The sequence below is a fragment of the Drosophila obscura genome, unplaced genomic scaffold (assembly GCF_018151105.1).
Source record: "Drosophila obscura isolate BZ-5 IFL unplaced genomic scaffold, ASM1815110v1 contig_29, whole genome shotgun sequence".
In the NCBI taxonomy this organism is placed as follows: Eukaryota; Metazoa; Arthropoda; class Insecta; order Diptera; family Drosophilidae; genus Drosophila; species Drosophila obscura.
In genome coordinates, this window is record NW_024542816.1 from 794,778 (window position 1) to 811,770 (window position 16,993).

Genomic DNA, 16,993 nt, shown 5'->3' on the forward strand with positions numbered 1-16,993 from the left:
ATTGATAAGCGTTTTCATTCCTTTCTTTCACTATATATCTTTTTATCCTTGTGTTTGTGTGTGTGTCTGTGTGTGTGTTGGTTTATGGGGGTGTCTGTCGGTGCATGGGGCATCAATGAGTGGATTACATGCATTCATGTAGGTATAATATTTCTTGTACATATATTCACGTTGATTGCGTTAGGTAGGGGGGGGGGAGGGAGGGAGGGTGGGTTTATGCATACCATAAAGTCTATATTTAAATGACAATATAAAAAAAACAAAAACACAAAAGATAAGGATAGAAGGATGTTCTGTTCGAAGCGTTTTTGCTGCTGTCCGTTGATCTATCGCTACATATTCCGATGCTATGTACTCGACTCTGCTGTATTTAAGTGTAAGTTAATGAATATTTATATGTATATCCGTATCTGTTGTTGTTGCTACTGTTTCATGCTCTCACGCATATTTGCATGCAGTTCCATTGCATTGCATTCCCCTTTTTTTTTTGTTTAGTAGTTAAACTCCTCCTTCTTCTCGGAATCGCTGCGTAGATCGTTCATGAGGAGATCGAAACATGACTTGGGTATCATGGTGCCCACAATTTTCTCGCCCTCAGTCGTCTTCATGCGTATCACTTGCATTTTGCTGTTGGAACGTGTATTCAATATGTGCTCGACCCGCCCCCAAACGGACAGCACCGATCCGGCCAGCACATGGTATAGACGCTGCCTGAGGCCCACCTGTGTGTGAGTTACCAAGAATTAGAATTATAATTTTGGTTCAGTCTGCCACTGCCACTGGCACTCCAACTCACCTCACAATCGTTGCCGAGACTGACGTTCCGACAGTTGCCATTCCAATAGGCGTGCGAGCACGTGTTCACCGACGCATCGTACTGTTCCGTCCAGTGGGTCTCCGCCTCGTCGCTGCCAACCTTTCTGTACTTCTTCTCCAGCTCGAAGAGCGATTCGTGGCGCACCTGCAGGCCCGTATTGGGTCTGTAGATCTGGCACATGATCTCCCTTTTGGTGCGCGCCTTTTTCTTCTTGCTGCTGCTGCTGCTGCTGCTGCCGCCATCCGCATCGGTGGTGCTGGTGCTGCTACTGCTGCTGGTCCGTGGCGGCTGCTGTTCCAGCACTACGACCAGTATGGCGGTGCGCTTCTGATTCCGCAGCTGATGCGACAGATAGAAGCCCTCGTTGTCGTTGAACAGATCGGCATATCTGTGGAGAGTAAAAGATTCGATTGCAATGAGATCCAGCGTCCAGTCCGGTCCAGTGCCACCCAACCGAAATGATATTTACTTGTCAATGGCCTCCTGCCAGATCATGCCACGTTCCACGCGCACTGTGTGCAGCTCCGTGGGTGCCACGCCGGTGGCATGTTTGCGCATAAAACGTATCAAACGCACGCGAATCACATTCTCCCCGGCAGCGCCCAGATCTGTAGGGAAAAAGAGTGTTCTTTATCCTCTACCCGTGTATGGTTTGCCCGTGTTTCTTGGGAGTGTACTCACCCACGATGCCCAAGTCGAAGCGACCGCCGCGCTTCGCCTGCTGTATGATGGCCGTCATGGTGTCGGTGAAATACTTGAAGAGGCGGTTCTGCAGGTCCACGGGACAGCCGAGGATGCGATTGAGAAACTTTGATATGTTATTGTAGTCCTTGTCCAGACTGAGCACGCCCGGATGGCTCTCGCTGTTCACAATGATCCCCACGCCCACCAGGGCCCCGGCAATGTCCTTGAAGAACTCCCCGTTGTAGTCGGTGGGCGGCGGCACCAGCGGCGCCTCGTAGCCCATGATGGTGCGCATCACCGTCTCAAGCGCCTGACGGCCGTACTTGTTGTCGATATTGAACTGGGACAAGTCGCGCGTCTCGGTGGCACGTCGATCGCCGTGCGTGAGGGCTCCCAGTGACTCCAGGCGCTTGGCCACCGTCGAGGCGAAGCGTCGCTCGCCGGCCAGATCCGAAATGAGGAATATATACTCGGGGGCGTTCACCTGATTGGAGCGATGGGTGCGGCCAAACTGCTGGATGGCCCGATCGGCGGACCACGGCAGCTCCAGGGTAATGTGGACACGCCGCCGCTGATTGAACACCCGACGATCGCTCTGCAGGGAGATGCCGCTGGAGGCGGCCTCCGAGATGATGGCCACATCCTTTTGGCCGTCCATGAAGCGCTGCTTCTCCGTTATGTTCAGCGTCTCCAGCGGCACATCGGCCTCCGTGCGTGACTCGTACTGAATTGAGCCGTCGTCACTCTGGACGACACGGCCCCGACGGCCGGTCATCTCGGCGACGTTGTCGGGTCCGCCGAGCTCGTCGATCAGCTGGTCGAGTGTGTTCGGTGGCAGGCGGGAGCCGAGCCGCTCGATCTTGCGCAGCAGCTCCTCCTTCATGGTGCAGGCCCGCTCGATGGCATCCTTGGGCGGTGGGCCGTAGTTCAGCTTCACCCCATTAACGCCCACGGGGGTGACGGTGCCCTTGAGCTCCTGCTTCTTTTGCAGCAGATCCTGGATCTTATCCTGCGTTGATTGCTGCGACTTGCGGGACTTGGCCGCCGTCAGAGCGGCAACCACAGCGGCGGACATTACAGAGCAACTGCTGCTGGCGCTGGTGCTGGCATCGCCGCCAGTCGTTGGTGCTGATGCGGGTGTGGTGGCGGAGGCTGGCTGGGATTCCTTCTTTTCCTTCTTCACCTTCTTCTTGACCTTCTTCTGGGCCTTCTTGGTGGGCTTCTTGCTGCGCGCATTCACCCAGGGATCAATGTCGCTGTCGCTGCCACTGAAGAACGGATTGAAATCGGAGCTGGCATCGCTGGCCACGCTCCTGCGATCGCTGTCCCCATCGTGCTCCTCCTCGGCATCCTCCTCGTCCTCATCCTCATCCTCCTCCTCATCCTCGTCCTCCTCCTCGGCAAAGGCCTCGTCGCTGTTCGCTCCTTCGCTGTCGCTGTTCGAGTGGGCGCCAAAGTCTCGACTGGGTGTGTGGGCTGCCTCCTCATCGCTGTCGCTCATCTGCCACGCCCCGGCGCTCATTTTCTTCTTCTTCTGCGACGACTTGGCCTGGACGCCGCCGCCGCCTCCCTTCCGCTTGCCCCGTCCGGCGCCGCTCTTGCCATTGTTGTTGTTGTTGTTGATGGCGGCGGCGCTAGCACTTTCCGTGACAGCAGACAGGGGTGTCGGTGTGTCATCGTAGAGGCCCAGAATGCGATTGATGCGATTGCGATCGGGCGCCGGGAAATGTCGCTCGACAAACGACTGGAAAACACCTCTGAAAAGGGGGGGGGCAGTTGGCATATTTAGAATTTCGAATGTGGAATGGGGAATGGGGAGGATTGTGTGACTCACTTGGCCGTCGATACGAAGTCCGTTAGCTCCCCATCGTCGCGCTCCAACTGATCGAGGGTTCTGGCCTCCCCCGTCGACTGCAGACCGATGACCACACACTTGCCATACTTGATCGATTCCCGGGCCACCAGCACCGCATGGTTGACCTTCGCTGCAATGCACAAATACTTGAAGAAGCGCTGATGCGACGACCAGAACTGTCCCCACATGGTCTTCTTCATGCGACTCTCGGCATCAATCAGTTCGGCGGCCTCTGTAAACTTTTGCATGGCCTCCACCCACAGCTCCACAGAATGGTCGTAGATCTTGCGGAACTCCTTGGTGAGGGGCACCTCTTCGATCTTGAAGCTGACGCCCTTGAAGCTCAGCTGACGGGCGATGTACATGCCGCGTAGCTTCATGTCCATGGCAACGATTTCCATGGCGCCAACGCCACTGCAAAACGAGAACAGGATAAAGAGATATATGTAGATACACAGGGTTGATCTCTCCTTAGGTCTCGTCCACTTACCGTCGCTCAACCGCTGTGATAAAATCATTGAAATTGCCAAAGGCCGTGCCCTGGCCCCACAGTCCCAGCCGCACCATATAGGCCATATTTTTGGGCTCCGAAGCGCCCGTGGCGGAGGCATACACAACACGGGCTTTGGGCAGCTTTTGCTGCAGCTCGAGCACCGTTTGTCCGGTTTTTGTGGGCTTGCCGGAGCCCACGGGACACAGATTCTTGGCCTTGTGGCACTCATCGAAGACGATCAGACCCTCAAAGTCCTCGCCACACCACTGCAGCAGCTGGCGGAAGCGTGACCGATACTTGCCCGTCTTGTTGTTCGATTCGCCAATGAGCGCCGAGTACGTGCTGAAGATTACGCCGCGCTTCACATTGTTGTTCACATCGGAGCTGATTTTCGCGTACTTAAACTGCAGGGCAAAGTGGGCGAGAGAAGTGCGATTGATTGGAGCAGCAGATCGAAGCCAGAGGGTTGGGTTGGGTTGGGCTGTGTTTGCTTACCTTATTCAATGGATAAACACCGATGCGCGAGGCTCCAATATCGATGAGATCCCGCTGTGCATCGTACTTGAGATCGTTCGAGACCGATATCCACAGCGCCTTCTTGCGTCCCTTGAGGAAGTTCTCGTAGATGATGCCCGCAATGGTGCGACCCTTGCCCACGCCAGCACCATCGCCAATGAGGAAGCCAGCCCGACTGCCATCCGGCAGCAGGTGATCGTGCGCCTGCGAGGCGTAAGTTATGGACTCCAGCTGCAGGGCACTCAGCTGTCCGGTGCTGATCGTGTCGTTGGGTATCGACATCTTGTAGTAGACATCGCAGGGCTCCACGGAGCTGAGGGAAGCCGTCTCCACCACAGCATCGGGATGCTTTTTTCCCAGCTTCACTGTGTGGTGTGTGCGGGTCAGAGAATGAGTTCCTGAGGGACTGTCGTGTGTGGTGTGGTGGGGCAGTTATATATACTCACATTTTGCTGGCCAATAATCGGCATATGTCTCGGCCACGCCCATCTCCTCGTAGTCCACCTCATCCTCCTCCTGCTGCACGTAAGCAGCCGCTGCGGCGGCTGAGGCAGCTGCTTGTGCCGCCGCATTGGCCTGGGCCTGCTGCATGGACTGCTGCATCGACATGGACATCGACATGGACATGGACATCGACATGGAGCCGGGACTGGGGCCCGGCATCGAGTGGGTGGGGGTGGCCGGCGAGGGTGTGCGCTTCATCGATTGCATGAACATCTGGAACACATTGTTGGGTATGCCGCTGGTCAGATATTCCGGATTCATGGCGATCAGTTTCTGGACAGCCTCCATCATCGATGTGCTGCCCTTTGTGCCGCCAGTGGCTGCTCCGCCCGCTGCTGTGGCGCTCGCCTGTGGCTTGGATGCCGCTCCCTTGAAGGGCCGCACCACCGACAGGCCACCACCAGCTGCGCCGCCACCTGCACCGGCGCCGGCATAGCTCACTGTAGGATGGATGCACACGGAACGGAGGGGCGGAGGGGGCGAAACAAAACAAAAAAAAAAAACGGTGGTGTTTCGTGTAGGAGTTTTTGTTTTTTGTTGGTTGCAAATGTCGTTTGTTGGTTGAGATTGTTTGTTGTAATGTGTGTGGATGTGGTATGTGGTATGTGGATGTGGCATGTTCAGTGAATGAGAGGGAGAGGGAGAAATATGCATTGAATAGAAAGAGACAACAGACAGCGGAGAAAAGAAAGAGACAGAGAAAGGAAGAGAGAGAGAAAGAGAGAGACAGAGAGCGTTCATCAGCAAAAATTGTAAATGCGAAGGTTAACAAACATCAACAAAGAAACAAACAAAAAAAAAACCACATAAATATGTGGAAAATCCTCCCCCCTCCTCAAACAACATCCTTAGGACAAAACAACAACAAGTGGAGCAAACATCAGACATACATACATCAGACATACATACATACATACATACATCTGAAATCTCATTACATCAGAGTGAATTTTCTTTCACCTTCACCGAACGAACGCGTATCCGGAACGAAAGCCTTAAAGAAGCGTACATCAAATCAGATACAAAATAACCGACATTTTCGGACCTGACACAGTAAAAATAAAAACGAGAAGGAACGTGTGAGTCGTTTCTGGGGACACGACTCTACTTATACCCGTACTCAGTCAGTATATACATTATTGAGCTTATGATTTTTTAGAATTTTAGAAAAAAAAAAGTTTTACATCTTACATTTTTTTGCTACATCTGTTATCTACATCTACATATACTATGTATATTATACATCTAACATGTATATTCTACATGTACCATTTAGATTCTACATCTCCTCCGCTAGGGGTTGCTCGCGCACTGAACGCGGCAGAGTGTGCGAGCGAGAAGGAAAATGAGTTGTGTTGTCTGGAACGGGAGGGGGAGGGGGAAGCAACAGAAAATTAATTTCTTCATTCTGGCTATAATTATGATCCGATCTAGTTCAGATTTGGCAATCTGGTAGATATGGGCATTCTCTACGATACTGCGTTTTTAGTTTTATCGTATCTTTAAAATTGTGCCTGCCACAGATTTTGTCCTTTGTGAGGGCGGAAGGGGGCGGGGCGAAATCTGAATACACTTGTAGCAGTGTGATATCACATAAGTCTGGAAACCAAATTTGGTTTCGCTAGCTCTTATAGTCTCTGAGATCCAGGCGCTCATCGAGACGGACAGACGGACAGACGGGGACAGACAGACGGACGGACGGAGGAGCGGACGGACGGACGGACAGACAGACATGGCTATATCGACTCGGCTATTGATGCTGATCAAGAATATATATACTTTATGGGGTCGGAAAATTTTCCTTCTCTGCGTTACACACATTCACTTTTACCACAAATCTAATATACCCCTTAACTCTTTTTTGAGTACGGGTATAATGACTGCGAGTATACTGATAGAATTAAAGAGCTGCGACGCAGGCTAAGCTAAGTGACCCCCAGAGCGAATCGATTCGGTTGCCTGTGCATGCACGGGACACGTACATCATGCACGGGACTGTACACATGTATGTACATCATGCGTACAGTCACTTGTTTTTACTGCTCAATGGGAATATGCAATGGCAATGGCTGCCTCATTAAATGTACAACAAATCGAATTGAATGGCGGAGTATTAGCAAAAGTCTCGGCTCATTTTGGTTTTTGGGTTGCTTTCAACTGCAAATCAAATTAAAAATAAACTCAATCAACTTTGTCATTTGGGTGTGGGCGGGGGGTGCTGGATTCCCCATCCTGCTGCTGTTCTGCATGCGTATCGGGACGACGAGGCATGCGTGTCTATGTATTATCAATTGAACAATAATTTTCCCTTCGTATACAGAAAATTTGTACAACTTTTCGTTTGCTGCTGTGCTGTGCTGTGCTGCTGTTTTGCGAGCGAATCAACGACGCTTTAGGGCCATCGAGAAGGATGACTTCTTGAGGAGCAGCGTATTGATGTGATGCTGGCGCCACTGCCGTCGCTCCAGCTCCTCCTTCTCCTCCGATTGGGATCTCTTCGGTGTGGTGGGTCCAGCTGTGGCTGTGGCTGTGCCTGTGCCTGTATATGTAGCGGTCGTTTTTTGTTCAAGCACTTCGCTGTTCTGATCCTTGAGGTAAGCCGGATTGCGGTAGAGCACCTCCGCCACCTGAGCCTCAGCCTCTGCAGATATCGAGACGTTGCACACGGAACTGCTGAGACTGAAAGCACTCGACGATGACTCCACCGCCGCCGCCGCCGCCAGCTCCTCCTGCTGCTGCTGCTCCTCCTCCTCCTCCTCTTCCACATCGGTGTGTGAGGTGTCAAACGATACGGGGGGATGCTTGAAGAAGACGATGGACATCGATCGGTGTAGTGTAGTCGATGAAGTGCCCAATGCATCGCCAGGCGCCTCAGGGATTGACTGGACACTCCCCAGAGCGTGGCAGGATCCCAACTGTAGATACTGCGACGTGGAGGTTGTGGCTGCTGCTCCTCCCACCAACAAAGCGGGGATGTCTTCGTTGTTGTTGTTGTCGTTGTCGTCTGCTGATGTCGACTGCTGGCCGCTCCTCGCCTCACGCTTCCTCTTGTCCTGCGCCTCGTTCTGGATAACATGAAACTCGTCCATGGCCTCCGCCACTGTGAGCTTCACCAGCCGACAGATTTCGTCCCAGCGGGGATAAGCCGCAGCCGCAGCCGCCGCCGTAGCAGCAACAGCCGCATCAGCAGGCCGCTCCGTGTGATGGTGATGATGGTGGTGATAATGATGATGATGCACCTCCACATTCCCTCGAGCCGTTCGCTGTTCGGCCGCCTGCTCCATTTGCTCCTTGGCTTGTGACTCCATTGGATTCAGAAGAGCGACGAGGGATCGATCCAATAGATCCAACAGCCAAAGAGAGCCAAAGAGAAAACCGAACAAACCAAAAACTAAAATCCAGTGCAATAATTTCGTGAGAACTTTGTTTCGAAAATAATAAAATCACTTGGAATTTTGAGCTGTGCTGGGTGCTAGCTGCTGGCTGCTGGCTGCTAGATGGACGGAACGTTTTTTAGTATCCTGAAATTTGTGTAGTGCCCCCCGCCCTGCACGAAGGGGAAATGTTTTGATGGAAAACCAATTCCCACTTTGATGAGAGAAAACGTCGTACATATTTGCATTTGCAATCGACAAACGAATCCTAAAACCAGTGACGGCAAAAACATTCACTCATTCATTCATTCATTCATCCATTCACAAGACATACAGGGACACACTTTGAATGTACAGTTGCGTTCAAAATACTAAAAGTGCTTTTGCAGTTTCAATCGCGGAAATACTTTGTGCTCCAGGATGCAGATCGCAGATTGCTCGCCCATTTCTTACAATTATATTTCAAGATATTTGCAAACTAATTACTGAATATATCATTGCCATTCGGATAACTATTTGAACTATTTCCACTGTCAGAGGTTCAAACTTTGCGCATTCTATCGAAGCAGCAGCTTTACTTTATTTATCCGATCCGAACATTAATTCAGTCGTAGAAATTTCCACACTTTTAAGAGACTCTTCTGGGGGTTATTTTTGTATAGCATTGAAAATGAATTCGTGTGCAAAGTAAATCATTTTTGATGAAATTTTTAAACTTGTGTTTAAACTACAATGGTAGATGTAGATTCTACATCTACTAGTACCCACTATTTGTCATGTTATGGATGGATTTTAGACACCTTTTCCGAGATCTGTTAGCAGTGAATTTGGGACTATTTTCTTATATTTATGCCAAAAGTGTACATGCATTTTAACTACTTGTTTTTAAGATCATTCAAAGATATTGAAATTAAATTGGTGTAAAAAAAGAGTTGCATTCGGGAGTAAAAAACAATTAAATTTGTACTAAAGTTCAGATACATTCCGAGATTCCGAAACTGCTCACAGAACTGGCTCTACTGATTCTACTGGTCGCTGGCTCCTATGCTACCCTCCGCTCTGTGTGGATCACTGCCAGCACTTAGCGTGCTGCCCCTCACTTTCCCACACATCCCAGGGCGAATGTATATCCATGCTATTTGTATTTGATTGTAGAATAATGCCTCCCCATTCTTGGGAAGCACTTTTATTATGTTGAACGCAGCTGCGGTGAGGGATCTGCCCCTGGGAGACTGTTAATTCGGTGGGCAGGGTAATACACTTTTGAACGCTTTTCTTGGTTGTTACCAACATTAATCGACTTACTCTGCGCCAGTAAAGACGCGGCCATATTGAAACTAGCGGCAGAGGCACCACTCCCGCTCCCACTGGCACTGCCACTGCCAGTGCCAGTGCCACCAGCACCCCCCATCGCTGACGCATAGAAGCTGGAGGCGCCGCCGCCACTGGAGGTTGAGGTGGAGGTGGATGTGGAGGAGTGCGAATGCGAGGGCGATGGCGAGGCACTGCTGCCACCCTTGGAGGCCACGTAGGCGGCGAGGTTCATCAGTTCGTTGGTGGAGAGGCTGTTCAGGTAGCTGCCGGCGCCGCTGCTCAGGTAGCTGCTGGCAGACCCACCACCCCCACCACCGGACCCCGTATTGATGTGGGGTGTGGATGTTGATGTGGGCGTGGGGGTGGCGGTGGCGGTGCCCGAGACCGAGCTGCTGGTCCTCGCTGCGGGTGGTAGGGTGGAGCCCATGGCTGGACGGACGACAAAACGAATGCAAAACGAAACGAAACGAAAGGAAACGAAACGAAAGGAACAAAACCAAAACAAAAGTAAAAAAAAAAAAAAAGATTTCAGGGCGGGGTGGGGGGTAAACAAGAACAAGGTAAAAAAAAGGTGGTGGGGTAGGGGGAATAAACATATAGAAGGGGCGTGGGAAAGGGGGGGGGGGGGGGAGGCAGAAAGAGTGTAGGTGTAGGATATAAAGAAAGAGAAGAAAGAGAGATAAACACAAGGGGCATTAATTAATTTCAATCGTTGCAAGCAAATTTCATCTTTTCTTTCCTTTTGTCTTGCTGTCTGTCTGTCTGGATGTCCATCTGTCTGTCTCTGTTTCACGCACTGCTTGTGGCTGTATGTGTGTGTGGGTGTATGTGTGTGGGTGTGCTGGCAAGGTACATTCATAGCAAGGTGAGGCATTCCCCCGCTTAAAACTTGAGCAGTAAAACACTCACAGCTACTCCAAACAGATCAATTGTTAATCGTTAACTTAAACTGATCAATTGGGGATACCCCTCTCCCCACTCTCCACTCTCCACTCTCTCGCCATCTGCGAGCGAGCTATAGCACCGCCTCCGGTATGATAAATTACAAAACTCAAATGATCTTTTCTCTGCCCACGAAATTCAACAAAGAGAATGAGAGCGAAGGCTGTCATTCGCCTCTCGCTCTTGCTCCAAGTGTGTCCCTCAGCAAGTGTTCCGGATAACTCTGATCGCCTCCGCTCTAAGCTACATATATATGCAGCGTTTATAATCCTCTCTCTATATATACATCTCCCTGCCTCTCTCTCTCTCTCTCTCCCGTGTGCCTCACCTTGCGTGTTGCAAATTTCTGTGTCTCCTCTCTGTGTTCTACTCTGTGTTCAGAGAGTGCGTTTGGTGTGTGTTGTGTGGTGTGTGTGTGGTGTGTGTGGTGTGTGTGTTGTGTGTGGAGTGTGTGGTGTGTGTGGTGTGTGTTTCATGTTTCTTTTCATTTTGATTTCGTTTTTCCACTTACCCGTCACTGTGTTATTCAATTTCTTTGGCATATTGTTTAAACTATTCTCTAATCCTAATTTTCTGGCTATTAACGGTACTGCGCCTTTGGACGTCAGTTCTAGCCCCACTATACCGCCTCTAGCTGCTGCTGCTGCTGCTGCTCCTCCTCCTAGTCCTCCTGCTGCTGCTGCTGCTGATTTTACTATTGCTACTCCTTTCGATCCGAATGTGGCTGCTCCTCCTGGTCTGGCGCTCAAAATGATGCCGTTATTATTGCCAATCTTATTGTTGTTATTGCTGCTGCTGGTGATATTATTATTGTTGGTTCGCAGCAGGGAAGTGGGCTTATTGTTGTTGTTATTGTTGTGATTGGTGAGGGTTATGGTTTTGGTATCGCTGTTGCTGTTGCTGCTGCTGCTGCTGCTGCTGCTGCTCGCCGGCCCCTTCGTCACGCCCGCACCACTCCGTATATTCTGGGCGTAGGTAACAGCTGTATTCAGATCGCGACCGCCACCTGGAGAGAGAGATGTCCCAAGGACAAAGATACAAACACACATTAGTGATCCATTTCAATGAAGTTTGAATACTTCCTAGCCCTTATGCACTGGCCCCCAACAGGAAACACCCACAAAAGTCGGGAGGGGGGGAGGAGCTAAAGTAAGTCATTTAAATCTGTCCTAGAACAGGCCTGAACAATCTGTCATGAGATATTCCTGTGCTCATTCGACATTTATCATTGAGTCTGGAAATACAATACGAAACTATTCCCCCATTCGCCAGCTCCATAAATGTGTAAGCAAATTCTGGTAAGTGCATTTCTGATGCTGCTCCCCCCAATCAACCCAATCTGAATCAAACAGAACTCCTCGCAATCCTCACAATCCCCGCCAATACTGTGGTAAAATATTCTGTTGAAAATGTCTGGCCGGCCGAAGCGAGTGCCAACATTCAAGTGCGCCGTATTCGGCCACGAGGGATGCGGCAAGACGGCCTTCATCCAGCGCCACTTGACGGGCGCGTTCGAGCAGGAGTATCTGCCCACGCACGGGATCGTGGTGATCAAGCTGCTGTTCAACACCAGCCGCGGGCCCATCTGCTTCGAGATGTGGGAGGGGGGCGGGGCGGAGTACAACCCGCCTCCGAATCCATTCTTCAAGAAGATCAAGTGCGCCATCCTGATGTTCGACGTGGGCATAAAGGAGCCCTTCGCCAACTTCGACACACACTACTCCCTGTTCAACATGGTCCCTGCGCACGTCCTGAGAACCATCTGTGGCAACAAGACCGACATCAAGCTGTCCAAGAAGAACCCCCTGCGACTGACCATTTTCCGCTGCACAAAGATTTCCGTTAAAACCAATCTGAACATGGAGAAGCCCTTTGAGTACTTCGCGCGCAGACTGTTCAAGGACCGATCGCTGGAGCTCATCCCCAGGCCAGAAATGTTCCCGGCCCAAGTGCGGCTCCGTGGCCAGGACATGCTACGCCAACGGGAGTCGGGGGCCTGGACAGAGCAATCAGAAACAGACGAGGACCAGTGAGATCTTACACAGACCCACCACACACCAGACACCACACACCAGACGGCAGCACCAGGGCAGACAAGCAGACAACAGCAGCACACTCCCAAGGGTAAGGGTAAGGGTACGGGTAGGTTCTCCCTTCTTATTCACTCTGATTAAACCCCTAATTAATCTGTGAAATTTCACTCTTTTCAGCGGGACACAGCGCGTCCAGCAGAGCCAGAGGACAGAGGCTCCTTCTTTTATGTTTTGTTTTTTGGCAATAATTTAATAGAATTGTATTTTATGTCCAACAATGTATGCAATTTTATTTTTTGTATTTTTGTGTGCTGCTGTTCCCATGGAAGGATTCGTAGTGATCGAAGGCATTACAGAGGCACGAGTGTAGATGTGACTTGGACGTGGAGGGCTCTAGTGTGGGTGACGGGGCGCACGTTGATATCCGGACACTGGAGGAGTCTGGGCTGGCTGAGTCCTGCGCGTATGCAAAAACAAAATACATGTCGTGTGCCTGACATCGAGTCTCACTTGAAGGGGGTTATTGGTTTTTCCTCTGGACGGCGCACAAATTCAGGAAGTGTTCTTTGATTTCCTTGAGTTCGGCACGTGTTGTTGCTGTGGCTGTTGTTGTTGCTGTTGGAAATTTTCCCATTTTCTTTGCTGGCATTTTGTTTGGAATTTTCAATTGTGGAACACCTTTAATTTGATGCAAATTGGAAATCCAAACATTTCGAAATGAATTCCTCAGAAATATGAGTTGCACAATATTGCAGAGACCATGGACAAAGACTTGGCACCCCCTCACCACCCAGCAGCCCCAGGCATTTAGCCTCACGTTAGTGGCAGCAACAGCAGCAGCAGCAAACCTCGGTCCTCATTCAAGGTAAATAACTAATTAATGAGCAAAGATACAGATGATGCGGATACAGAGGGGCAGATGCACATAATACATAATGTGCAGCAAGCAGTACATACATATGTACATACATATACATAAAAAGGGGCTGGGTAGAGGGGTAGGCTGCTTTCGGGCTGGATATATAATCATAATTATATGCAACCAGACACATGCATTCATATGTGTGTGTGTGTGTGGCACCCACCACACCCCCCACACACATGCACCACTGGCAATAGGATAGTCCAATAATTACATGTTGCCATTGCCAGCCATTGCAGTTGCAGTAACGGTGGTTACCGCGCGGTCAAGATGCATGCCTCCCCACAGCCAGAAGGCCACAAATCAAATGCGAATAGCAGACCCAAAAATGATTGCACATCTCTGCCTTTGACAGTTGTGGAAAGTAATTAAGTGCTCGCGGGCTGAAGGAAGTTAAGTTATCCATCCAGCCAAGCCGCCAGAGGCATCAAACTGTAACAAATATTGGATGCTGGATGCTGGATGCTCATGCTGTACTTTCAATTCCCGTGGTGCCAGTGGTGCACTGTACTCAAGTGAAGGACTCTTCTAAGCACACACAAAACTTCACTCTGCACACAGAAATCGGTATGCCAAAGGTCGGGCCGGACTTTGTTTGGCCCTTAGTTATCCAGATGCTGCCCATGGGCACCTAAAGATGGTCTCCGACGGTCAACCGGTCAACCTGTTTGCTGCGGCTTAAACTACTTAACTACCTTTAAGGTGGGTTTAAAACTGCACAGCATAAAAAAATGTGTAAAGTTATTTTGTGTGAAGATTGGGGAATCGCCTGCCGAACGATTCCTTCTGCTGTTCACCTGAACAGAGCCTCACAACGTTTCAAAACAATTGATTTTCAATTGGTTGTATTCTTCTTTTCGTGTGTGTGTGTGTGTGTGTGTGTGTAATTATAATTATCCATCGATTGATGGATGCCATGCAATGGCGTGGGACGGACGTTCGGGCAAATTGCTAATCGAATTTAATAATTCAGTCAAGATGTCCACCACGAAGCATGACGCACAGAGGCAGGACCGTCGTTTCAACGTGGATATATCTTTAGGTATATATGTATTCCATTTCATTATGGTGGGTGGCAGCTGGGAGCTGGTCAACTTTACCTAATATGCGTGACGCACAAATGACGAGGAGGTGGGGGAGCACATAAAATAATTGCTATATACTCCGTACTGCACAGAGTATACGTATACGTACACTTTATACATATATCCATATCGAGTTAATCTAATGCAAACACAATGCACGCTGCCCGTTGCACGCTGCACGTTGCACATTGAAAGGACATCTTTGTGGGGCCCTCTGGGCAGGTGAGAGACGTTCTCACTCTCCCCCTGTCTCTCTCTCTCATCTCTCCATCTCTCTCTCTTGCTCTCGTATCTGTTTTGTGCATTTGGTGGGCACTCCGTTTGAGGCAGGACGATTGGGGGACAGATGACACTGATGGCATTTTCATAAATGTTTTAGTGGACTAATAAACATTTTCTTTTAATTACTATTGAGACAGATATCATGGAGAAATTCGTAGGTACTCTGATGCCACTGATTCACTGAACATCCAGGGGACACCCATATTTCCTGCCAAGCCGCCGGAGGGAGGAACTCCTCCGAGCACACAGACTGCCACTCGCACAATTCGCCACTTGCGCAAATCTGCCCACACCAATCTGCCATTCTAAATGGAATTCCAATGGGGGGTTTTCTGCTTACCAGGCACTTCTATTAGATCTGGATCTTCATCGTCGTCAAAGTCGGAGCCAGAGTCCTCGTCATCAAAATTATCGTCGTCGTCGTCGACGCCGTCCAAAAATGGTTTTCGCTTTTTCGATGTCTGAAATACAACAACAACAAAAATATACACAATTAATATTTATTTTGTATATTATAATATTTAATTATTTATTTATTATTATTTACGTGGTATTTTCTGTATTAAACATGATATTTTGGAGTTAATTTAGTTTTTGGTTGAACCAAATACAAATAAAAAAATAATTGACTTTAAAGACATAAAATAGTACTCGTGAATAAAATGGCACATTTAACACATTACATATTTAGTATATGGCATCCAATTTGATCGACCAGATTTCTCTCAGTGGACGCAAGAGTCAGCGAAAATCAATAGATTTGATAGTTTTCACATTTTTCACAGTTTTAATTTCCATTTCGAATCACCCAAAAAAAAAGGACACACACACACAGCCACAGAAAAGGCGGAAAAACGAAACAAAAACAAAACGCAAAATAAATGTGACACAAAAGAAGAGCGCAAAAAAAACCGCATATATATATTTGTATAGCACACTTTTCAGAGCACACCAAAGGCACACACACCACACACACACAAAACGGGGGAAGAAAAAGGAGAAAAAGATAGCCAGTGGGAGAGACAGAGAGAGAGAGAGAGAGAGAGGAGGAAGTTGGAGGAGTTTCCGAGTCATTTGTTTAGAAAAAACGGCACAAAAAGCACGAGCGAAAAAAAAAAAACAGAAAAAAAAGCGCGAAGGGAAAAATGCAGAAAAGCAGAAAAGAAGATGGAAAAGCTGGAAAAGCGCTGAGAGACGAACACTCACGGAAAAAGACGACGGACCGGAAGAGGTCACATATGCGGTTCTGCCTCGATGGGAACTGGTTCTGTTCTCCGTTTCGGAATGGCCTGGCCTGTCCTGGCCTTCTCTTCGGTTTTTGGTTTCTGGGATTTCTGTCTGTACGGTTGGTTGGTTCTACTTTTGCGGGAGTGGTGTGCGACTGTTTCGATGCTCGTGTTGGAGCCAACTACCGCCACTTATCCAGGACTCAGGCTCAGATCCAGAACCAGACCCGCACCCGGGTACGGCCTCTGCCACCGCCACTGCCACTGCCACGACATGCCTCTTCTCTTCGGTGGCACACAGAGTACCCCCGTAGCCCCCTTTTCTACTTCCACCCAAATAGCTGGGAATATTCACCATTTCATGTCGGAATATTCTAGCAGGAGGCAGCAGCAGGGAGAAGGACCAAACGGCTGCAGTTTTTCGATAGTAACGGGTTAAACCGGAGAGGGTGGGGGGTGCTGTTCCTTTGGGGGTGGGTTTTCGCGTGTGTGTCTGTGTGTGTGTGTGTGTGTGTGTGTGGTGGACGTACAGCAAGAAGAACAGAACTGGAAACAGGCCGATAAACAAACGAGGTGGCGACGACTACCGAGCATCCTCCACTTCCAACCCTTTTTCGCACAGCCACAGTGGGATTCATTCTCCAAATATCGGACACAAAACATATTTGTAGCTTGTGCCCCCAATAGGGTTTGGAAAAGTTCAAGCGGTCATATTTTAACACAAATTCTTTTCCTTAAGTTGTATGACTAGATTTCATGCCTTTGGCATTGCTGATATTTCCTTGGACAAATGCATTGTAATTGTGTAATTTTATTTTTCATATTGTCGATTTTTTTAATATTTTGTATATTTGTTTTGTATTTTCCAGTATATTTCGACGTATTTGCTAGTATTTATTTGATACTTTCTAGTCCCAAACTTTATCGTTTTCCCTTTCCTTTTTGT

At 49.3% G+C, this 16,993-nt stretch overlaps 1 protein-coding gene across 1 annotated transcript; it reads right to left on the minus strand.

The window, feature by feature from the left end:
- Positions 1-490: 490 nt before the first annotated feature.
- On the minus strand, positions 491-15,537 carry LOC111069305 (protein strawberry notch). Its single transcript, XM_041594516.1, has 11 exons — positions 15,505-15,537; positions 15,162-15,282; positions 4,812-5,309; positions 4,345-4,730; positions 3,847-4,253; positions 3,336-3,770; positions 1,499-3,258; positions 1,287-1,425; positions 1,119-1,205; positions 797-1,043; positions 491-722 (listed from the first exon to the last, which is right to left on the minus strand). The coding sequence occupies exons 1-11, from the start codon at positions 15,520-15,522 to the stop codon at positions 492-494; spliced, it is 4,329 nt and encodes a 1,442-aa protein (XP_041450450.1). The 5' UTR covers positions 15,523-15,537; the 3' UTR covers position 491.
- Between the last annotated feature and the right edge of the window lie 1,456 nt (positions 15,538-16,993).

Bases quoted from the DNA above. Each gene is read 5' to 3' on its own strand.
- LOC111069305 (XM_041594516.1), bottom strand. The intron at 3,771-3,846 runs GTAAGTGGACGA...CTCGTTTTGCAG, and splicing joins ATCACAGCGGTTGAGCGACG to TGGCGTTGGCGCCATGGAAA. The intron at 1,426-1,498 runs GTGAGTACACTC...TTTTCCCTACAG, and splicing joins CTTCGACTTGGGCATCGTGG to ATCTGGGCGCTGCCGGGGAG.